The sequence below is a fragment of the Girardinichthys multiradiatus genome, chromosome 8 (assembly GCF_021462225.1).
Source record: "Girardinichthys multiradiatus isolate DD_20200921_A chromosome 8, DD_fGirMul_XY1, whole genome shotgun sequence".
Classification (NCBI taxonomy): domain Eukaryota; kingdom Metazoa; phylum Chordata; class Actinopteri; order Cyprinodontiformes; family Goodeidae; genus Girardinichthys; species Girardinichthys multiradiatus.
Window position 1 is genome coordinate 10574120 of NC_061801.1, and position 24530 is coordinate 10598649.

Below are 24530 nucleotides of genomic sequence, written 5' to 3' on the forward strand. Positions count from 1 at the left end.
CTAAACTTCAGATTACAAGCGTTACAATCTGTACACATTGTGTAATCTTTCATATTCTTTTATTATTACTATTATAAAATGCTTTGCTAAAATTTGAATAAAATCTTATTTTCTGAGACTTTTTTCCAATATATCTGTATGTAGCTCCATGAGTACAGTTCTTTTCACAGTGGCATGCTCAAAATGAGACTTTTAGTACTTTTTAGTACTCGATTTTGTTCACTTTAGCTTATTTAGGCCAGAAAAAAGGTCCAGTTTATTTCTATTTACCCCAAAATAATTCCGGCCTAAATTTATTTCAGATCAGTCCAATTCAATCCAGTTATTGTACAATACAGTCAAATTCAGCTAATAATATGATGTTGATTGAAGCTAGTGAATCATATTTGCAGAAAAAACTGTTGCCTGAAGCAAGCATGCGGTGATAGATGAGAGGAGTAACTCCCATTTAACAGGAAGACCCTCCCAGTAGAATCAGAATGGGCAGGATGAGCTGGGGGTCTGACAGGACTGGTCACAAAGCAACTACAGTAGCACTAGGCCAAGAGCACTTTCTATGTAAGAGGAAAATAAAACCTGTGGCATGATTTTGATGACAGCATTGCTTTATGTCTAAACAACATAAAAATCTGGTAGGGGGAGGGGGGTCAGGTGACCTGGGGATTGTTTGCAAATGTGTCAATTCTCTACACACAAGGTTTGAACAGTCATTCATTACTGAGCTGTCAAACAACCATCCAGAGTCTGGCTTCCCTATCTTATGGTAAAATCCCCTGTTACCTTCAGGGTGTATGTCCATGGCATATTGAGGTGTTTCTGTCTCTCTGCTAGATATGAGCCAGAGCCAGCTGGCCATCCCAGTCACACTGAAGGATGTTCCTCCCTCCATCGCCGAGATGCTGAATGATGAGGAGCGCTGGGAGTTCAACATCCTGGACCTGGAGGCAGCTACACATAAAAGGTACCAGTTATTTGCATAATACATGAAACTCGTGTTTTCTTTAGACAAAACAGCAGACAACCAGCTTGCCAAGTTACAGCAAAACCATCAGCTCTCCATGTTCTAAACCCCATAAAGTACACCCTGGCTTCATATGCATATACCGTTTTATAGGAACGATACTTTTATCCCTACAACACAATTTTAATATAGGCTTAAAGAAGCTGAAACACAGAAACATAAAACAGTCTGAGTTTTCACTTTCTAGACTCGTGTCTGCAATATTGTTTGCTCCCCTGCAGGCCACTCACTTACCTCGGGTTGAAGATTTTCACCAGTTTTGGAGTGTGTGACTTCCTAAACTGCTCAGAGGCTACGCTACGCTCCTGGCTGCAGCTCATGGAGGCTAACTATCACTCTTCCAACTCCTACCACAACTCCACACACGCTGCAGATGTCCTGCATGCTACAGCCTACTTCCTCCGCAAGGAGAGAGTCAAGGTAAGAGACCCTGGCCAGACTTGATGTGACAAAACAGCTTGATTTTTAAAGACAAACATCAAACCAAAACTTGCAGAGCCACACTTCCCAGGACTGTTCTGTCTTCCTGCATGGACTCCCCCATGGCCCTTTTTCTTCTTGCTTACTTCCCTAAGGAACTAAAAATGCTGTGGATCCACCAAAGGTCCCAGCATTTGGTCTCAAGATCCTTCTTGCTTTCCAGCTTTTGCTCTTGTTTTCTCCCACTCACTCAGCATAATTTACCATCGTCCTCCGCCCTCAGGCTGGACTTGGTTGGCCTCATGAATTAATTCTCTCAGGAAACAATAAACTCTAGGAAAAATCTAGACTTATTGGAGACTACAGAGATCAGCACCATGTCTGGCCTTTTGTGTTGTTGTGGCGGGAACAGTTGCTGGGAACTGTGATTTCTTCCCTGGGTAAACTTTCTGCTCCTGGCAGAGTTTTGTTACTAACAAGTGGAGGTGGGTCATGGCAGATGATTTTAGTTTTCCTTTGGTTCTCAAAAGAATGACAGAAGCAGTGTTTTTCTGCATAAGGTACAGTTAACACACGTAGCAATAGGTGATATGAGATGATGTCAAAAGATACATAGCAAAATGTGTTTTTAGACCAACATTAAGTAGAGCATAAATTTGAACTGATAGAAAAATCATTTTTCCCAAAGAAAAATCTTAAGTGGAGGCTGCATTTTTATTCAAGCCGCTGAGTCAGTATTTTATAGAACCACCATTCTCTTTGACTGGGCCACTTCTGTTTTTTTTTTGGTTTTTTGCCTCCATGTCCTTTCCGGCAGAGTAGCACTCAGAATTGTACCAAGAAGCCCAACAGATTTTACATTCATGCTCCGCTTGATATATTTCAAACATTTTATTAGAAACTGCTTTGGGATTATTTCAAATGCAATTGAAACGGAGGCCGAAACAAAAGGGAAAAAGAGAAGCAAGGAAGGAAGAGAGGTGAGGCAAAAAGGTAAAAGGGAGAGGAGATAAGAATAGAGGAGAGAAAGAAGGATAAAGGGAGTACACGATGTATAGAAGCAGACCCAAGAGGTCTGCTTCTATACATCCAGAAACGAATACATAACAGCAACAATGTTACTGAAAAGTACACGGTACTAAGTATTTACTGGCAACCACAGCTCAATACAAAGTATATCTGTATATCTGTGTGTCTGTAAACACCTGAATCCAAACACCTGTGGGTGTATGTGAGCACGCTTGTGTTGTGTGCAGAGGTGTCAAACTCTAATCCTTGAGGGCCTGGAACTTCTGTTACATCCTGGAACTTTTATATGTGTCCCTGGTCCAGCATACCTGAATCAAATGGCTGGATAACCTCCTCAATTTGCAGTCATGTTCTCCAGAGTATGGCTAATGATCCAAATATTTGATTCAGGCGTGCTGAAGGAGGGACACATCTAAAGGTTACAGGACACCGGTCCTCGAGGACTGGAATTTCACTCCTCTGATATAAGGTTTCTCCATAAGAATATTTAATAGCGGATGTGAGGAGCCACAGATCTGCCCCCTAGGACCCGAGACAGAAACAGAGGAGATCGGAGCTACAGACATCCAAAGGCTCTCCAGAACACAGGAACTCTGGTCGGAACACTGCTGGGACTACAACCCTCACCAGAGAAGAGAAGAGCAGAGCCACAGGAGAGCCACCCAGCAGCCACAGTGCAGAAGCCCCAGGGAGCTGCAGTGCAGGAGCAGGTCCAGCAATGGACCCAGAGACCCGAGACACCACCCCCAGTAGAGGGCTGACAGTCAGGGGGTCCAGGTACAGGCCCCGCCAAGCAGCAATCTGGAGTGAGCCGGACACATACCGGAGCACCCAGCCCCGGACACCGGGAACCATCAACACACCAGTGGGCAGAGACACCAGCCAGCGACAGGGAGTGTGGCTGGGAGGAAATAGGCCCCCATTTGATGAGGGGCCTAAGATGATCCAGAAGAGCCCAGGACCCAACCTGACACAAAAACAGGCCCACACAGTCACAATTACATGTTCCCATCTTCATGCATACACATAAAAACACCCACACACCCAACATAAAGACACACAACAATGGACGTCCTACACTCACTCGCACTCTCAATGCAAACTGTATAATCCCAGGTCCAGGTACCAATACCTTAGAGGGGCAACCGGACCCAGGAGGTCCCTTTCATTCTGGTGTGGAGACAGGCAGACCACCTGAGCTACCAGTCCAGACTAGCACCAGCACCACCCGAACCCCAATGACCCTGGCCCAGACTCCAACTCCCTGCCCCGACCCCAGCTCCGAACAACTCCAGTCCCCATGCAGAGAGGGGGCCATAAACAAAAAAGGGGATGTCCACCCAGTTCAAATAAGTCCGCCAGCCAGAGCCAGTCTAGGACAAGACGGTCCCAACCACCCAATGAATTCCAATCTCAACCCCATGATTCTCCCACCCCACCAAAACCCCAACATGAATTGGATGAACAGGGCCACCCCCAACCAGGACAGAGATATCATTCATGTGCCCCTGAACACAAATGCCATGAATCCCCTCCCCACAGGGTCAAACCATTCTGTTTTAGCTCTGGCTATATATTTCGGGTTGTTGTCCTGCTGGAAGAGGAACGTCCAGCGCAGCCTTAAGTCTTTTGGAGCCACTAACAGGTATTCATCCAGGATTGACCTGTATTTATCCACCCATCTTTTCATTAACTTAGACCAGATTCCTTGTCCCTGCTGTAGAAAAGTTCCCCATAGCATGATGCTGCCATCAACATGTTTCACCATTAAGATTTTAAGGATGTAACCCCCTGGTAACATCAAACATGCACCATCAACAAAAGACTAAATGTTATCTTGCTAACATTGGCTTTATAGTACCTAAATTGATGAAGTTGTCAAAAAGACGCCAAAGAACCCGAAACCTATTTACTACTGTTAATGTAAGGAAGTAGTGGGTGATTTCAGAATTTGTTTAACACATTTATAAAGTAATGTATAGATGGGCAGTCCATTACTGACATCTTTGTTTCTTCTTTGCTGTCTCTTCAGAGCAATCTCGACCAGCTTGATGAGGTGGCAGCACTGATAGCGGCCACAGTCCATGACGTGGACCACCCAGGCAGGACCAACTCCTTCCTGTGTAACGCGGGTAGCGAACTGGCCATCCTTTACAACGACACGGCCGTACTGGAAAGTCACCACGCGGCCCTCGCCTTTCAGCTCACCATCCATGACAGCAAGAGCAACATCTTTAAGAACATTGACAGGTCAGTTGGTGTGGATAACTGAGAGGTTTGCACTGCAGTGGTTTGCACAAATGGTAAACGGTAAATGGTCTGCACTTGTATAGCGCTTTACCTAGTCTGAGGACCCCCAAAGTGCATTACACCACAATCAGTCATCCACACATTCACACACTGAAAGTGGTAAGCTACATTGTAGCTACAGCTGACCTGGGGTACACTGACAGAAGTGAGGCTGCCATATAATCATATAATCGGCGCCAATGAGCCGTCTGACCACCATTAGCAGGCAAGCTGGAACGTTGTGTGTAAATATACTAAAGTTCGCTGCCATAACGCAACAAAATGTGAAAAAGTTAAAGGTGGATGGACACTTTCTCAATTAACTGTATACTAGTTCGGTGTATGAGCTTACCACTGACTCACCTCACATTTTGTGTTCTCCACACACTCTTACTGCTGTCAGGAATCAGTTCCGAACACTGCGACAGGCTATCATCGACATGGTGCTCGCCACAGAGATGACCAGGCATTTCGAGCATGTCAGCAAGTTTGTCAACAGTATCAATAAGCCAATGGCTGCCATTGAAGAAACCAGCATGAGTGTAAGTCTTAACAGGCATCATTTTCTAATATCCTAATAGCCCCTATGGGCCAGAAATTGTGGCTTTTTAATATAAAAAGGAATTTGATGATAACTCTATGAATAATTCTATGTAATATGTGTATCATCATCACTCATTCAGAGGTCATCTGGGACAATTGCTACATTACTGTTTTTTACGATGGGTGTCCAAATATGCTCTAAGCAGCAGAAAGGACCCAATCTGACTCTAAGCTGAAAGATAATAGCATGAAACCTAATTAAAAGGTAAATAGCATTCAGATTTAACACAGATGTAAGTGCACTGGATGGTTCTACTGCTCCCCATAGTTGCCTATGAACTAGTATCGCCTTAAACCAGTTCAGCCTTGTTTTAAGTCCTCACATTTGGGAAATGGAACAACAATGAATGTTTTCCTGATCAAACCCAGATGATAAAATAGACTCAAACTTTGAAATGCCGGCAGGAAGAAGTTAATAATGCACATAGACTTTCAATGCAACCAAATCTTATAAGAAAGTTGGTAATTTATCTGAAGAATCATCAAATTTGATCACAATACTAGTGTTACTGTTTTTCTGATTCAGCACTGCATTCCTGCTATCCTAATTGTCAGAACATTGTTCCCATAATGATAATTCTTCACACCCATTATGAATGAAGAGGCAGAACATTGGTGTAAATTGTATATAGGGCACTAAATGAAACCTAAAAACATCACTTTTATGTGAGCACACACAGAGTCAGAAGAGAAAAAGCTGAAAATTAAGCTTGAAATAATTGTTGCCATGTTATCTGATAGTCTGCATCACACAAAATCGATAGTTCATAATTCAGTTAAATTTCAATTCAGTTTATTTATATAGCGCCAATTCACAACACACGTTGTCTCAAGGCATTTCACAAAAGGCAGGTACATACGTTCCAATTAATGTGGAGCTAAATTGAGGCCATAAAGTTTGTTCAAAAGAAAAACATTTGAACCTGAAAAATTATTCTGAACCTCCCCCCCAAAAATGTGAAAACTGGAAAAAAAAGTTTTGCAACTGAAAAAAAAAAAACAGATGTGAATGTGGAAAAAAAAAGTTCAAAACTACTTTTCAGAGTCAAGTTTTTTTTTTGCACTTGCAGATTTTATTTTTTCGGCTTTAAACTTCTGCCCTGTTTTGGCGTGGGGGGCGGGGCCTCAGATCATGGGGGTGCGGAATCATGACTAACAGCTCAACACAGCGGCTGAACAACATATTCCCAGCTGTTGCATTCAGGGACCGTGGGAACTGGAATTATCTGCAATACATCATCAATATTCTACAGGTCCTTCACAAAATATTAGCATATTGTGATAAAGTTCATTATTTTCCATAATGTCATGATGAAAATTTAACATTCATATATTTTAGATTCATTGCACACTAACTGAAATATTTCAGGTCTTTTATTGTCTTAATACAGATGATTGTGGCATGCAGCTCATGAAAACCCAAAATTCCTATCTCACAAAATTAGCATATTTCATCCGACCAATAAAAGAAAAGTGTTTTTAATACAAAAAACGTCAACCTTCAAATAATCATGTACAGTTATGCACTCAATACTTGGTGGGGAATCCTTTTGCAGAAATGACTGCTTCAATGCGGCGTGGCATGGAGGCAATCAGTCTGTGGCACTGCTGAGGTCTTATGGAGGCCCAGGATGCTTCGATAGCGGCCTTTAGCTCATCCAGAGTGTTGGGTCTTGAGTCTCTCAACGTTCTCTTCACAATATCCCACAGATTCTCTATGGGGTTCAGGTCAGGAGAGTTGGCAGGCCAATTGAGCACAGTGATACCATGGTCAGTAAACCATTTACCAGTGGTTTTGGCACTGTGAGCAGGTGCCAGGTCGTGCTGAAAAATGAAATCTTCATCTCCATAAAGCTTTTCAGCAGATGGAAGCATGAAGTGCTCCAAAATCTCCTGATAGCTAGCTGCATTGACCCTGCCCTTGATAAAACACAGTGGACCAACACCAGCAGCTGACAGGGCACCCCAGACCATCACTGACTGTGGGTACTTGAAACTGGACGTCTGGCATTTTGGCATTTCCTTCTCCCCAGTCTTCCTCCAGACTCTGGCACCTTGATTTCCGAATGACATGCAGAATTTGATTTCATCCTAAAAAAGTACTTTGGACCACTGAGCAACAGTCCAGTGCTGCTTCTCTGTAGCCCAGGTCAGGCGCTTCTGCCGCAGTTTCTGGTTCAAAAGTGGCTTGACCTGGGGAATGCGGCACCTGTAGCCCATTTCCTGCACACGCCTGTGCACGGTGGCTCTGGATGTTTCTACTCCAGACTCAGTCCACTGCTTCCGCAGGTCCCCCAAGGTCTGGAATCGGCCCTTCTCCACAATCTTCCTCAGGGTCCGGTCACCTCTTCTCGTTGTGCAGCGTTTTCTGCCACACTTTTTCCTTCCCACAGACTTCCCACTGAGGTGCCTTGATACAGCACTCTGGGAACAGCCTCTTCGTTCAGAAATTTATTTCTGTGTCTTACCCTCTTGCTTGAGGGTGTCAATAGTGGCCTTCTGGACAGCAGTCAGGTCGGCAGTCTTACCCATGATTGGGGTTTTGAATGATGAACCAGGCTGGGAGTTTTAAAGGCCTCAGGAATCTTTTGCAGGTGTTTAGAGTTAACTCGTTGATTCAGATGATTAGGTTCATAGCTCGTTTAGAGACCCTTTTAATGATATGCTAATTTTGTGAGATAGGAATTTTGGGTTTTCATGAGCTGTATGCCAAAATCATCCGTATTAAGACAATAAAAGACCTGAAATATTTCAGTTAGTGTGCAATGAATCTAAAATATATGAATGTTAAATTTTCATCATGACATTATGGAAAATAATGAACTTTATCACAATATGCTAATATTTTGAGAAGGACCTGTATATATATGTGATTGGTTTTGAAAGATAACCTGCTTCACTGATAGAAGCAGCTTACATGAATACACGACGCGCATCTCAGAGGAGAAAATATGATCTTGACAGATTTGCACAGCATTTTAAGTCCATGTTGGAGATTTCCCATGCTCTCAACATCAAACAAAAGAACTGCCAGACTAAGCGGCGGTATGAAACCAGATGCAAAATGAGCCAGTATTTTCCGAATATCCTTGCATAATTAAGCCTGGACTTGTTTTCACATGGACTGGACTCGGGTTTCGGTCTCTGGTGCATTTTTGATTAAAACGTGTTTGGTCTTTATTTAGTGAAATGACTCACAGCCAGGGGAAATCTGGCATACGGGGCAACCGGGGAAATCCCCGGTGGACCGCTGGCTTAGTTGGAAGGTGGTTCACTTTACGGGCAAAGGGGTTCCCCACGAGCTGAACCACCGGCCCACTGCCCTGCACAGGGCGAGCGCAACATCAAGTACGCAAGAGGCGACAGTTTCTGGGGCTCTGATATTTTGTTGGACCATTGTGCCCTAAACTATGCCATATCGACCTGTTAGGGATAACCTTTATTTATATGACTCATAGCTGTTTTTCTCAATTATACCATAATGATATAAAGCATAAGCATGTTTCCTTTTTGTTAGAATAGGACAAGAATGCTTATCGACACACATTACAAGGATAAATGGCACAAGGTTTGTCATGAATGACCTGTGGCTGGGGAACTGGGTTTGATGGTGGAGCAGGCTGTAACTGGTTTGATTAGAATACAGCAGCACACTTAGATTAAGGATGGACACCCACTACTACACAATCTAACAAATAAACACCACAATGGTGACACAGTCTACTGATAAACACTGAGGGAGTGAACATCCATTGCATCGGAGTGCCAGATATAAAACTATATGTGATCTTTCGCGGCTCTTCGTCATCCTTTCACAGATGGCGACGGTCCCAGATGGGAGCCTCAGCGCTGATCTCCGTAATCATTCCTCTGCCTAATTTAGATTAAAGGAGTTAGAAACTGTTTGAGAGTCGTTCCTTTAAGAGTCAGTGTTAGATAGAGTGTGATCGCTTCTGGGGTTCAAGTACCGGAGGAACCCTGAGAGGTCTCACCGCCAACAATGTGCTCGGACAAACCTCTCCTCTGCTCCAGTCAGGCAGATCAGCTCTGCTGCGCGCTGGCGAACAGCTGATCTGTAACACATGAACATGCGCTGCAGGGCGGCCAGCTGAGCTGACAATGAAGAGCAGAGATCAGAAAAAAAGCCCGGGCTACTAAAACAAACAGTGGCACTTATTAAAAACTGCCAGCGGTCCACTGGGGATTTCCCCGGTTGCCCCGTATGCCAGATTGCCCCTGGCTGAGTCATTTCACTAAATGAAGACCAAAGACGTTTTAATCAAAAATGCACCAGAGACCGAAACCCGAGTCCAGTCCATGTGAAAACAAGTCCAGGCTTAATTATGCAAGGATATTCGGAAAATACCGGCTCATTTTGCATCTGGTTTCCTTCCCGCCGCTTAATCTGGCGGTTCTTTTGCTTGATGTTGAGAGCATGGGAAATCTCCAACACGGACTTAAAATGCTGCGCAAATCTGTCAAGATCATATTTTCTCCTCTGAGATGCATGTCGTGCATTCACGTAAGCTGCTTCTATTGGTGAAGCATGTTGTCTTTCAAAACCAATCACATATACAGGGGTTGGACATTGAAACTGAAACACCTGTCATTTTAGTGTGGGAGGTTTCATGGCTAAATTGGACCAGCCTGGTAGCCAGTCTTCATTGATTGCACATTGCACCAGTAAGAGCAGAGTGTGAAGGTTCAATTAGCAGGGTAAGAGCACAGTCTTGCTCAAAATATTGAAATGCACACAACATTATGGGTGACATACCAGAGTTCAAAAGAGAACAAATTGTTGGTGCACGTCTTGCTGGGGCATCTGTGACAAAGACAGCAAGTCTTTGTGATGTATCAAGAGCCACGGTATCCAGGGTAATGTCAGCATACCACCAAGAAGGACGAACCGCATCCAACAGGATTAACTGTGGACGCAAGAGGTAGCTGTCTGAAAGGGATGTTCGGGTGCTAACCCGGATTGTATCCAAAAAACATAAAACCACGGCTGCCCAAATCATGGCAGAATTGAATGTGCACCTCAACTCTCCTGTTTCCACCAGAGCTCCACAGGGTCAATATACACGGCCGGGCTGCTATGGCCAAACCTTTAGTCACTCATGCCAATGCCAAACGTAGGTTTCAATGGTGCAACGAGCGCAAATCTTGGGCTGTGGACAATGTGAAACATGTATTGTTCTCTGATGAGTCCACCTTTACTGTTTTCCCCACATCCGAAAGAGTTACGGTGTGGAGAAGCCCCAAAGAAGCGTACCACCCAGACTGTTGCATGCCCAGAGTGAAGCATGGGGGTGGATCAGTGATGGTTTTGGGCTGCCATATCATGGCATTCCCTTGGCCCAATACTTGTGCTAGATGGGTGCGTCACTGCCAAGGACTACCGAACCATTCTTGAGGACCATGTGCATCCAATGGTTCAAACATTGTATCCTGAAGGCGGTGCCGTGTATCAGGATGACAATGCACCAATACACAGCAAGACTGGTGAAAGATTGGTTTGATGAACATGAAAGTGAAGTTGAACATCTTCCATGGCCTGCACAGTCACCAGATCTAAATATTATTGAGCCACTTTGGGGTGTTTTGGAGGAGCGAGTCAGAAAACGTTTTCCTCCACCAGTATCACGTAGTGACCTGGCCACTATCCTGCAAGAAGAATGGCTTAAAATCCCTCTGACCACTATGCAGGACTTGTTTATGTCATTCCCAAGACAAATTGACATTGTATTGGCTGCAAAAGGAGGCCCTACACCATACTAATAAATTATTGTGGTCTAAAACCAGGTGTTTCAGTTTCATTGTCCAACCCCTGTATATATAGAATATTGATGATGTATTACAGATAATTCCAGTTCCCACGGTCCCTGAATGCAACAGCTGGGAATATGGTGTTCAGCCGCTGTGTTGAGCTGTCAGTCATGATTCCGCACCCCCATGATCTGAGGCCCCGCCCCCCACGCCAAAACAGGGCCAGAAGTTTAAAGCCGAAAAAATTAAATCTGCAAGTGCGAAAAAAAAACTTCAATCTGAAAAGTAGTTTTGAACTTTTTTTTTTCCACTTTCACATGTTATTTTTTTTTTTTCGGTTGCAAAACCTTTTTTTCCAGTTTTCACATTTTTTGGGGGGAGGTTCAAAATAATTTTTCAGGTTCAAATGTTTTTCATTTGAACAAACTTTTATTTTTCAGGTTCAAATTTATTTCTTTTGAACAAACTTTATGGCCCCAATTTAGCTCCATAAATTAATCCTAACCATTGAACAGTGCAGTCAGATTCAGTTATTTATTCAAATTGGATAAAAAGTTTTTCTATCTAAGGAAACCCAGCAGATTGCATCGAGTCAGAGATTTGTAGCAGTCACTCCTCCTGGATGAGCATGTAGAGACAGTGGACAGTCACTGGCGTTGACTTTGCAGCAATCATAGGGGAATGTGTTGCTCACTGCAGGATATAAAACAAGTCATGGAGTTGCTGTTAGTAGCACATGTATTTTATTTCTTCTGAGTCCAGTTCACATGAAAGGCTGCAGGTTGCAGAAAGTTTCGCAACTTGAAAAAAATTTGAAAAAGGTTGTCACATAGATCCTGTGAAACACCTTTTACTCATACTTCACCCAAATGTTGAATTTTCCATCACTTTAAGTGAGTTGCTTTAATTTAGCGGAGCAATACAGAGCAAATCCTGAAAAAAGATTTAAGCTAGTTTGCAATCATTGGGATCTTTATTCTATTGTGAAAAACAAAAGGAGTTGGGGTGGTCGTTGGGGGATAGGGGAGATGGGGTGCCCAGGGCGCAACAAAGAACCACTGGTTAGAAGAAGTTGCTAACACCAAACTCTGTGTAGGTGTATCTTTGTGCTTGTCAGATTAGCCATGGTCTGTTTTAGCGCCAAGTTTCAACATCTGAATTACTGTATTTGCGTTGATAAAGGTGCTTATATCTGTCTCATAATTTCAACAGAGCATGAACAGTGACTGCGAAGGTCAAAGCAACATCGGAAACTCTCCAGAGAACCGACTGCTGATAAAGAGGATGCTTATCAAGTGCGCAGATGTGGCAAACCCCTGCAGGCCTCTGGAGCTCTGCATTGAGTGGGCAGGCCGGATCTCGGAAGAGTACTTTGCCCAGGTAGGGTGGAAACTGGATTAAAATAAGCAAAGCTTTTCAAAAGCCTGAACAGTAACTGTGTTCCTAAAAGGAGGCAGCCATTTGTTTCTTATCATCACCTTCATTGTTTCACCTTGAAACAATGGAATTCATTGTTGTTTTTGTCTTTTCCTGTAGACAGATGAGGAGAAGCGACAAGGGCTGCCTGTGGTGATGCCCGTGTTTGACAGGAACACCTGCAGTGTGCCCAAATCTCAGATCTCATTCATAGACTACTTCATCACAGATATGTTTGACGCATGGGATGGTAAGAACAACCTTTTAATGTTGCCATTAGTGTTTTTATTTGCAGGGAGTTTGTTTTGATCTGTATTACTAAAACATATCCACATGATTGATGAAGCTTGCTTATAACTGGTCATAGTCATAGATTGAGATCAACCCAACAGGTTTCCAAGAAAAAAAAGTTCTTCTTGTTCTGGAGAAAGTCAGCTTCAGGGCTCTTCCTCACATGCTTTTGTTCTAGCTGTTTCTCCGAAAACCATCTGATGTCTTCTGTCAATTCCAGTTACACTGAGTTGTTTCACATTCTCGTGTGCTTGAAATGCTTTGTTCTTGTCTTTTTCTCTAAAGCCACATCAATTTGTTATTATGGCCATGCTATTTCCAACAAATTGTTTCTTTGTTTTGCATTTTCATTCTATAAAACCAACTGGTCCTGCTCATTGGCTGCTGGAGGGTGTCAAGGTAGAAAAGGGGTTTAAAAATCTTTTCAAAATGATTAAAATGTTCTGTCATACTGTTTTTATGATTTAAAATCCTTTTAATGATAAGCCAGAGTAGAGAAAAACTTTCCCTCCCCCACCTGTTGCAACAGGCTGTCTGTTCACCTTATATTTTAGCCTAATGAGAGGGGTTCCGCCAACATTTTCCCTATTAGAAACACGTTTGCTATTAAAAATGGTTAACATGAAAAACAATGAGATAATTATGGATTCTACAACAGAGAAGCACCACTCTTCACTTTTTAGGGGAACCCTATTTTAAAACCAACATAGGTAACAATTCATTTTAGATAAACAGCCCACTGCAGACTTGCTATTGGGGATGCTAACTTAGCTAATTTTCAAGCTAATAGTAGATTGTCTTGGTGACAGTGTTACACAAAGCAGCTCAGCAGAAAAGATATATTCTTAAATTGATAATTTAATATGAAAAAAACTGATCGGGACATCACAAAATCACCTTAATTTTCCTATGTTTAGACCTGAATAAGATGTATGCCAGCATACATGGCAGGGCTTGTCACCGTGTGGCAGCTTTAATTTTTGCTTTAATTTTTAACTAAACAATCAGAGTTGGTACTACTGTTTCCAGGGACAACATTCACATGGGAAACGATTAAGAACAGTTCTTATTTGTCACTTTTGGTTTTTGTTTAATGTTAGATAGCTTGATGCTGGTTTCTGTAGAACAATTCACCCTAAATACAAGCAGCATAAATATCTTTAGGCAAGGCATAATATAAATTGATCTGAATGTCTAAACTTATTTTTTTTTATAAATCACATTAAGCATCAGGAGTTAAACCAAAGTCATGAAGAAACCTGCTGACAATAAAGACATTTCAAACAATGGCTAGACAGTATACACAAATTTGGCCATAAGCACAATTAAAAAACTTAAAGCACAGCAATGCAATGAAAAATATAGTTTTGTTGTCAAGCTCAATTAAAATCAAATCTGTACTTCCCAGCCTTAAGCGTTTCATAAACCAGATAATAGAAATCAAAAATGTCTCAAATTGCTTTTGTACTTTTGTTACAGTTAAACCCAAAATTATTCATACCCCGGGAAGTAATATTAAAGTTTTTAATTGGCCCAACAGAAGTTCTGACTAGAATCTGATGGAAAATCTGTAGAGGTAGCTAAAGATTTGAGTGATGGCAAAGAGGCCTTCCACCCTCAAAGACTTACTGTAGTTCTCATCACCAAAGATAAAATTCCCATTGGAAACATGCAAAAGATGGACAGACATAATAAGAAACAGACGTTGTAGTTAAGTTAAAATAATACTCATACTCGTACTCGTCGTCTTCTGCTTATCCGGGACCGGGGCGCGGGGGCAGCAGACTCAGCAGACTCAGCAGAGACACCCTGACGTACTTCTCCCCAGACACCTCCTCCAGCTTCTCCGGGGGGAGCCCAAGGCGTTCCCAGGCCAGCCGAGAGACATAGTCCCTCCAGCGTGACCTGGGCTGTCCCCCGGGCTGTCCCCTGGGTCTCCTCCCAGTGGGACATGCCTGGAACACCTCCCGAGGAAGGTGTCCAGGATTCCACATCCCTAGAGCCAGCCTAAGCATCCGGGAATTGGGCCGGCGGTGTCTCCACCTTCGTCCGCCACCCCAATCCTCTTTGCACCGGTCCCTCACGGTTCCCCCTGCAGGTGGTGGGCCCACTGGGGGGTGGCCTCGCGTCTCTCGTTCGGGCTTGGCCTGGCCGGGTCGTGCGAAGAGCAACCCAGCCACCAGGCGATCTCCGACAAGTCCCGACCCCAGGCCTGGCTCCAGGGTGGGACCCCGGCTCCGCCGTACCGGGCGACGTCAAGTCAAGTTAAAGTAATGTTAAATCTAAATCCGCCAGGGGAATAAATATTTTTGGGCTTAACTGTATGTACAATTTGGATGGGCCTATGAGATTAAATATGAAGGCCCTGTATGGAGATGGATAGATAGATAGATAGATAGATAGATAGATAGATAGATAGATAGATAGATAGATAGATAGATAGATAGATAGATAGATAGATAGATAGATAGATAGATAGATAGATAGATAGATAGATAGATAGATAGATAGATAGATAGATAGATAGATAGATAGATAGATAGATAGATAGATAGATAGATAGATAGATAGATAGATAGATAGATAGATAGATAGATAGATAGATAGATAGATAGATAGATAGATAGATAGATAGATAGATAGATAGATAGATAGATAGATAGATAGATAGATAGATAGATAGATAGATAGATAGATAGATAGATAGATAGATAGATAGATAGATTGACAGACCACTCTGTGGTGACACATAAAGAAATTTTACTGGAAACAGAACTTGTCTTATAGACTTCCTAACTGGTAGTTTTTTTTAATCCAGGCATAATGAATGAAACCAACCTATTTAAGCAAGACTAGCAAAAAAATAGGAAAGGAATTGCATGATGCTTATATTAGCTCCTTATTCCCACTAAATTTCTCTCTTGATACAAACCCCGAGAGGAAACTTGTCAGCACAGCTCTGATGTCACGGAAAGACATCAAATGCTAGTGGGAGTGTCATAGGAGGGGGAATTGGGAAAGTTCTAGCTGGGATATCGGGGGTAAGGGGTTTATGATTACTCGATCTGGGGAGGGACGAGCACTGGTTTAGAACTCCAGTCATACATAAACACAAGACACATACAGTTGCTTTCAATTCACCAGGGTCGCTGTCAGTTCATGTCAGGGGTCACAGATGCAGCGTGGGCCATTAGCAAGCCGGAAAGGAGGATGTAAACAAGTGAACGCAAGAACACTGGGAACGCAGACACTGTGGACTGAAAGGTCCATGTGTGAGAAAGAAAGGCAGGAACACCTCTCAACCCCATCAGCCCTTCAACGTGAGAGCAACATGGCAGAGTGTACATAATATTAACCACCATGCATGAGCAAGTCACATACATTTGACAACACAAGCACATTTTCTTCCAGAGCAGGATGACAACCACAGAAGAGATGCTTGTTCTCCAACTACAGGATGCAATATTTACAATAAATGTAGACTGAATGGAACTGGGTATCTTAGATCATTCATGAAAAGTTATTTTTTAAGTAACATTTGTAGCTGAGTTGTTCATGTGTTTGTTGTGTTTATAGTTGAGTGCTGTCACCTAATCCCTTGGGAGCAGTTTTTGATGCATACATAGTATATAGACTCTGTGTAAAATGAGGGCTATATCACAGCCCTGGGTCACATGTCTGTTATCCACATATCCGCTGGTTACAACGGAAGCCTAGAAATACTGACTCCGTCCCTTCAGGGCAGATTCATTAGCAGATGTGTTCCCAGGTGAGCAGTTAAATAACTTTATTTTCCATGTTGATTTGATTTGGCTCACAATTAAAGCAACAACCTTTCCCCTACATTTAAACTGGTTTAGCCAAATTCTTTTAATGTTTAAGATGATTATTTAAAAAGAAAAACACATTTCCACAACTCATAAAGTCCACTATTGGGTTTTAGCTTAATTTCACTGACACCATTTAGTGTTTTGTGAGCCCATTATTAACAGTCTTGAAGTGCATCTTCATGGTAGCTTTTTTTTTTTGCTTTTATTAGCATTTTAAAGTGTCTGTGACATCGAATTTTTATGATAAATTCAATTACATTTATGGAAAGGAAAAATTAATAAAATATTTCAAAAAGTAAATTCATGCCACTGAAATAAGTTGTTGAAATATATGGTCATACATTTCACTAAAAAGGCATTTCCAGAATACTCCTTTGCACTCTTTTATGACGTAGAAGGGGAGCCCCGGCACGTAAACTGATGGCTGTTACAATGGCTGACAACACAGACATCAGCAAAGAATCTGATGTTTCTTTAGATATGTTTTAGTCACTATCAGAGAGAGGAAGCAGACGAGTCAGAAGAAGAAAGTCAGCTTTCATCAGATGGCAGACAACAAGTGCTGCAGCCTGTGGACGGCCATCTAATTCAACCAGTCTATTTTTGCGGGATGGCGGAGCACGGCCAGAGTCAATGTGCATGAATCATACCGCACCAACAGGAAACAGAACCAGCACAACATCAGGGTTTTCAAAATAATACACTAAAGACGGACTAGATCTCGCTATATTAATAAATACACACATATATATTTACATTTATTTATTTATATATATATTAGCAGGTGTTTACATTAGATCAATTAAATTAGTGAAGGATTCAAATGCAGAGACTGACTGAAGTGAACGGGGTTCTTTAATTAATAAAAGAAGAACTTATAGGTTGGCTTTGCACATGGAGAACAGCACATGGAGCATGATTGGTTGCGACCTTATATATGGAGGGAAGTGTGGAGAATGACATTGGGGATGATAATGCAGGATGATGCGGAGCAGCTGAGGCAGAAGGAAAGCAAGAAAAAGGAGGGAGGGAAACTAATTCACATAAATGGAACTGAACTAAGATCCAAACTAACAAACCAAGGGGAAAAGTCTAACAGAGGTCTAAGAGAAATAAATTTGGATGTACTGAGAACAGAACACAAGAATTCCCTTAGAAACTAATCACAAAGAAATTAATTAATAAGGCAACAAATTTCTAACGACAATGAGAACAGGGAATTGAACAGAATAAGACAAGACTTTAAGAACATAATAAACAAGGAAATTATCAAAACACAAACACAAATGACAACCAAAATACCAAACGCTTGTGGATCATAACACTGTGTGAAAAAGTAACCACCCTCCTTTTTAAATTATGAATTAATTTAATTCTGTTTTACTAGAAAGTAGGTTAAAGGATCTGAAAAAGCCACATGGTATGCCTATGCCTCGAAGCTCTAAAACAGGTGAGAAACAACATCATCAACATCTACCACTTTGGAAAGGGATACTAAGCCATTTTTCCTAGTCTTTGGGACTCCAGTAAACCATGGTGAGAGCCAATATCCATAGATGAAGAAAACATGGAACAGTGGTGAACCTTCTCAGGAGAGGTGGACCTACTGAAATTACTCAAAAAGCGCATCAACGACTCATCCAGGAGGCCAGAAGGCCGGCTTTGCTTGCCTCAGTCAAGGCTAGAATTTATTATTCACCACTGAATGGCTCACCAAAAACAAAATCAAGGTTCTGGAGTAGTCAAAGTCTGGACTTTAATCTGATTAAGATTCTATGGGATGACCTTAAACATTATAATTATTTCAGAAAACTGTCCAATGCGGCCAAAATCAAACAATTTTGGAAAGAAGAGTAGACCAAATTCTACAGCGATGTAAAAGACTTTTTGCCAGTTATCACAGAAATTTGATGGCAGTTGTTGCTGTTCAGGTTGGCTCAAACAGTTATTAGGATTTTTTTTACATAGTGCCACGTTAGTTTATTCTGAAACCAGCATTCTGTATTTACTCAGATTATATTTGATTTTAAAATTTGTTCAATGGTCTGAAAACTTTTGTTGGGACAAAAAAAAACAAAAAACGTCAAGGAACTTAATTTATTTTGCTTACATGAAGTTTAATTAGACATTTAACATTAATTGTGGATTTTATTGCCCTCACCTGCACTAAACTTGCAAAAGAACAAATATATTAAAGCTGCTGTTAGTTTCCTGCCTTGTCATATGTGTCCTGGCATTACAAATGTCTGTCAGGTCTAAAGAAATGGAATGCATTTTGTGGAACACAATGTACCGTTATGTGTATCAAAATGCATGTAGCTCTTAATGCTCCCGCATCGTTTTATTTTTTTTTCCATATTTCAGGATCAACTGACCCTCTGGGGTTAAATGTTCACTGCTTTATAAGTTCCCCCAAGTAGTCAAACAATTATTAGTCATATTCTACATAAAGTAGGTCATGCTGCTGTCAGTTGTAGCTACTTTAAGCATTCAGCATGCAGAGCCAGGTCAATCTTCATCAGTGCAGAAAGAGCATCTGTATTGTGGAGCAGGAGAACAAGTTAGAGTGTGCTGCAGCGTTTGTGAGCAAAATGCCCAGAAAAAGCTTGGCTTGTAATCAGAAGCTTGCTTATAAAACAGTTTTGCAGTGTGGCATGATTCAAAGTTAACTGTTTTTCATTTTCTCTATTCACCCTTTTTCATTATAGTTTGTTTGTATATATAGTTTTGAATGTGAATTTGGAGTGTGAAAATAAAGAGTACTGAAACAATAAAAATTGTTTTGTTTTTTTGTTTTTTTAAACTGTAGTTTATGACCAAATATATAATAGCAACCCACATTTTCAATTTCAAAGATAAATTAAAAATTTTAATAATTGTGCCAAAGTGTGCCAAAGTGGCACAGTAGGGGTCCGCAAGGATTTGTTTCAGTCTAAACACCAAACTGGCTACAGATGTCACTCATATGTTGTAGTTACAATTTTTTGTGTTTATTTCCTTCTTCACAGTAAGAGTAAGAAGTTCTGTATGTAAACATCTGTTTTTTTTTTAGGGGGAAATTATTTTTTGGGCATTTAAACCCCAATTACTCAGGTCCAGAATAATTTACTCCCTAATTTTCACATCCACATCATCCTCCAGGACCTATCTGTTAGTTGATACCAAGATTAGCAGTTTAGGCATTGTACAAGTTGAGAAATGCCTTGTAAAGTATGAGTATGCATTTTTGGGAAAATATACCCCAGGGGTTAAGAGGTTAAAAGACAACGCAAACATGAAACTGTGTAATTGGGGTTTAAACTATTCTTTAAATCCACCAAATGATGCACCTGTGTTAATATATTTTGGTTAATTTTTACCCACCTCCTCCTCTCTGTTGCAGCCTTTGCCAGCCTCCCTAACCTGATGGAACACTTGTCTGAGAACTACAAGTACTGGAAGAACCTGGATGAGATGAAGTGCAAGAGCCTGCGTCTTCCACCACCCTCTTGACATCCTCTTCTCCTCTCCTCTCCTCTCCTCTCTTCTCCTCTCCTCTCCTCTCCTCTCCTCTCCTCTCCTCTCCTCTCCTCTCCTCTCCTCTGGCATCTTGAACAGGGTCGGACACTAGACGCAGCCCTGCGCTAAAACAATTAGTTAGCTGTCATATGCTGGAGCTCTGAGCCAGAGCGGCGTACGGCAAGAATAAAGACTAATTTACTCCTCACAGTGACAAGATCGCTGAATGATGAGCACTGTGGCGCTGTTCTCATCTTGAATCCCAGCCACTATTCTTGTTTCAGCTGAATGTGGTGTTCTGCCACCAAAAAACAGCTTTTCATCTGACAGCCTGAATTGACTGTCTACTGCCACTTTGTTATGGCACCTCTTTGATACTGCGTGGACTTCATGGCTCACCTGACAATCTTTACCATACAGTGCAACATGCCAGAAACCTGCACTTTAGCAAATCAAGACATTTGGATTTCGAGCTCCAGTTTGCTTTTTTTGGCACTTATTTTTTTCTTTAAACCAACTGTGTCATTTTATATCTGGGTATTGTTATAACAGAAATAGTAGCGATGAGAGCCAGACCATGCTTGACCAAAATTGAGTATCTCTATAATGGTTGTGCTTCTAAGTAGATGTTAGGGAACATCTCTAAACTTCCTGTCCAAACTTGTGAAGGTGCTCAGCTCGAATTATTTATCCTTAATAGCTGCAAAACAATAAACCACATGTGCGGGACCAAACTGCAAGCAACCTCTGCCCCTAGTAGCCCTGAGCAGGAAGACCATATAAAACAGATTCCAAGAGCAAATCTCCAGCGGCAGCAAAGCACCAGGGTGCAGTCCCAGTCTGTGCTAAAAGTTCAGCCCCACAGAAAAACTTGACAACGAAGGTCTGTACTGTATGTCGTGAGGATTTTAAGGTCAAGTAGCTAAAAGAAAGTATTTAATAACCATATAATCTGCAGCTATACCTTCTTGCAGCCAATCCGTCTTTAGTGCACTGTGAAAGCAGCTAATGAAGACAATGGAGATCCTTGTTTAGTCTGTATGTAAGAACAAACAGAATGCACTGTACCAGGGTAAATGTATCATTTCTAGCTTTGTGACACTAACTGTAGAAAGGAATTGGTAGCATCTGAACAGTAAATGTATCTGATTTCATGTGGAGCCAAGCCAATGTCGGACAAAGCTTTTTTTTGCAATTTGGGGAAGAGGTGGACCTCACAGTGGCCCAAAAAACGCACGAAGGAGGTGCAGGTGATAATTGATTGGCACCTGTGGTAAAGATGTGAAAAAGCTTTAGATGTGTTTTTTATTAAACAGCAGAATCTCACAGTGAACTTTTTAACTGTTCATTCACTCACTGAGGAAAATAAAATATCTTAATAAGAAATAAAATGTTTTAAACAAAAACACTAGTGCCACAGTAAGCAGCCCTCCTACAGTAAGTACTTTTTACAGCCCACAGTTTCCAACAGAACAGAACTTCTATATCATTCTACAGTTTTGGAGCATACAGAGAGAGGGATCTTTTCTCCATCTCTCTAGCTTAGACCGAGGCATTTTATGGCCCTTTAGCCCTCAGGCGACTCACAGGAACACTGGAAATCAAGCTAACATCGTGTTCATTCTTTGCTCCACTACCATTAAATTTCGATTTCTATTCCAAACTTATTTCTTTCACTCGATGGAGATGAAATCCATTCAAAGGTTGATAGTTTTTTGTTTTGCACAATTTAAAGGAAGAACAGAATGTCAAGGGTTATGTTATAAAAGGAAGTTAGAGTAAAATAGTCAGTGAGGTGGATCCAATTTCATTGTTCGGTTGCAACATCTGCTTAGACTTATTTAATAAGTTTGGGTGTTTAAAAGAGTTTGTGATGTCACCCGCTCTAGTAAGGTTCCCGGGGCCTTTGGGTGATAAAACCAGCCCTTAGTATTACAGATCCTCCACTGTACATAACAGTGGACATGATGTTTTTCCACATATTCATTCTTTGTTTCATTTCAAACAAGCCTGTAGTGTTTGCTGCCAAAGAGATCAGTCTGATCTGACCAAAGCACACAGGTCCAGGCAAAGTCCCTGTAGAATTTAGCTAAATCCACACGTTTACATGTGTGAAGGTAGGAGAGAAATGGGTTTGCTCTGGCAACACTCCCAAACAGCTGGTTGGCATCTCATAATTGTGCCATTGTTGATTTCGTAAAAGCAATTATTCATTAATATGGCATTATTTTCCACACGGAATAAATGTACTTAAATTAAAGGTTGGATTTCTCTTAAATTTCAGGTGTGAGATTATGCTGCTGCTGTAAAAGATGTATTAATTTTAAGGCTTGTCACACATCTGTACTAAGGTCACAAACAAATGTTTGGTTTTTCTCCAATAAGATCTCAGATGCTGGAAACACAACCTAATAAAAATCTGAGTTTAATATTCAAAAGACAAAAAAAGCCTTATCAAACCCTGGGTATGTATGCCCCCTGGTGGACATAAGGAATATTTGCACATCAACCCATCACTTAAATGTGGTAAAGAAATTACTTAGATTATGATTGGAAATTTAAAAAAGATTCACTAATTTATTTATTTATTTAATTTCAGGTCAACAGAGCCACAAACCTTCTGGTCACTTTTAAGGTGAAAAAGTATTGGAAACCGCTAAAGCCAGCAGGAAGATCTTATGGTGGTGATGGTGATTTTGTGGCTGAATCTAAAGCTACCCATGAACCTCTATTCCCATGAGAAGATGTCATTATATATTACCAGTTTTTTGTTTAGAGTCTGAATCTTAGCAAGTGATTTAGGAGGAGCTGTGGCTCCATAGATTACACATTGCAGTGTTAACCAAAGGCACAGAGATTCCCTCATAGGTGCCTTATATCTTGCTTATCTTCACAGACACTACAGTATTTTCATTGTATCGGTTCCTGCTCTCTATACAACGAAAATCAAGAGAAAAGCCATAAGTGTTATAGGTGTTTTTTTTAGAAAAAAAAAAAACATACATCTGTGAGGTATGGACATCTGTCTTCAGTGGTTCTGTCACAGTGATCATGACATTTTGCCATGGGTTTTGAATAATTTAGGCAAACATTTTTTGACTCACCTACTGTATTTGTTGTCCCTTCATGGATGATCATGGTCATACTTGAAAGCCTTAATTCTGTCATGTCTCGCTGCCTGGGGTGTGCTTTGCTTGTGTCACTCTGTAAAACTACCTTTTATTCGAAACTCAGTACCAGCTCGGATTGTTTTATGGCTCCCTTCAGCGATCATGAGGGGATACTTTTGTTAGTCTAGAGAGATATTCTAAATATTTAACTTGCACACACCAGACAACCATGATTTTTTCATTGAGCAGCAGCAGCAAGTTGAATGTTTTATGCATTCAGAGTCTTTTAGCCTCGCTTTGTGTCTACTGAGGCAGAACCACAAACAGCTTCACCTTCATCCACAACGCTGATGGCCGTGACTGTGAGATCGTGCCAATCCTGAGCTTTGCACCATTTATACATGAAAACGAGTGATATATTTATATATATACACATAGACAGAGAGACATATATCTATATCTCTATATAGATATATAGATTTTCTTAATTATATATAGATATATATAAATATAGTTAAGAAAATCTACAGTATATATGGATATATAGATATAGCTAAGAAAATCTATTTTTGAGAAAATTATTATTGGTATTATTATTGTCCCCTGTGACAACTGTACTGTGTTTTTAAAGATTTTACTCTCATGCAGAATAATTGCTAAAGCTTTTCAGTTCAGCTTCCTAAAATCTGCCATGTTTGTTTGTTTTGAAAGTTTCATGTATTTCTCTCTCCACATTATGTCTTATTTTGATGTTTTCTGTAAAACAAGAAAAGTAATGTGAGAGATGAATAAAGCATTATTTAACTATTGAGTGGCTACCTTACTGGCACCAACACATTCAGAGGACTGGCTGAAAAGTTTCCCATATATGTCTATGTCTAATCTAATGTGTTATTTTATCTCTGTTAAAATAACAGAGACATTGAACATTGTTTTATTTATGAATATCCAGTGATATTAGTCTAAGGAAAGTTTTCCCCACTCCTCGCTTTCAGCTGTGAGATGTTTGAGGGGTTTCCTGCATGTAAAGCTGTTTTTAAGTCACCTACAGCATCTCAAAGAGATGAAGATCTAGGCTTTGACTAGAACCAGGACCTTTCATTTGTTGACTGTCAGCCAGTCCTTGGTGGATATACTGGTGAGTTTTGTGTGATTGTCAAGTTCCGGGTTCCAGTTAGGGTTAGTGTCTGTACTTTTTTACAGATGGTCTCACATTTTTCTCAAGCACCCTCTGATACATGGTAGAGGTCCTGCTGC

The 24530-nt window shown here is 41.1% G+C and overlaps 1 protein-coding gene across 3 annotated transcripts in view; it reads left to right on the forward strand.

Moving 5' to 3' along the window:
- pde8b (phosphodiesterase 8B) overlaps window positions 1-24082 on the forward strand; it is an 88368-nt gene extending 64286 nt beyond the window's left edge. For all 3 annotated transcript variants that reach the window (XM_047373450.1, XM_047373451.1, XM_047373452.1), the window contains 7 exons: window positions 832-961; window positions 1243-1441; window positions 4503-4720; window positions 5163-5301; window positions 12341-12508; window positions 12665-12794; window positions 20048-24082. In XM_047373450.1, the coding sequence (XP_047229406.1) occupies window positions 832-961; window positions 1243-1441; window positions 4503-4720; window positions 5163-5301; window positions 12341-12508; window positions 12665-12794; window positions 20048-20157 (1094 nt within the window). In that variant the 3' untranslated portion in view covers window positions 20158-24082. The remainder of the gene's footprint in view (window positions 1-831; window positions 962-1242; window positions 1442-4502; window positions 4721-5162; window positions 5302-12340; window positions 12509-12664; window positions 12795-20047) is intronic.
- The last annotated feature ends 448 nt before the right edge of the window (window positions 24083-24530 follow it).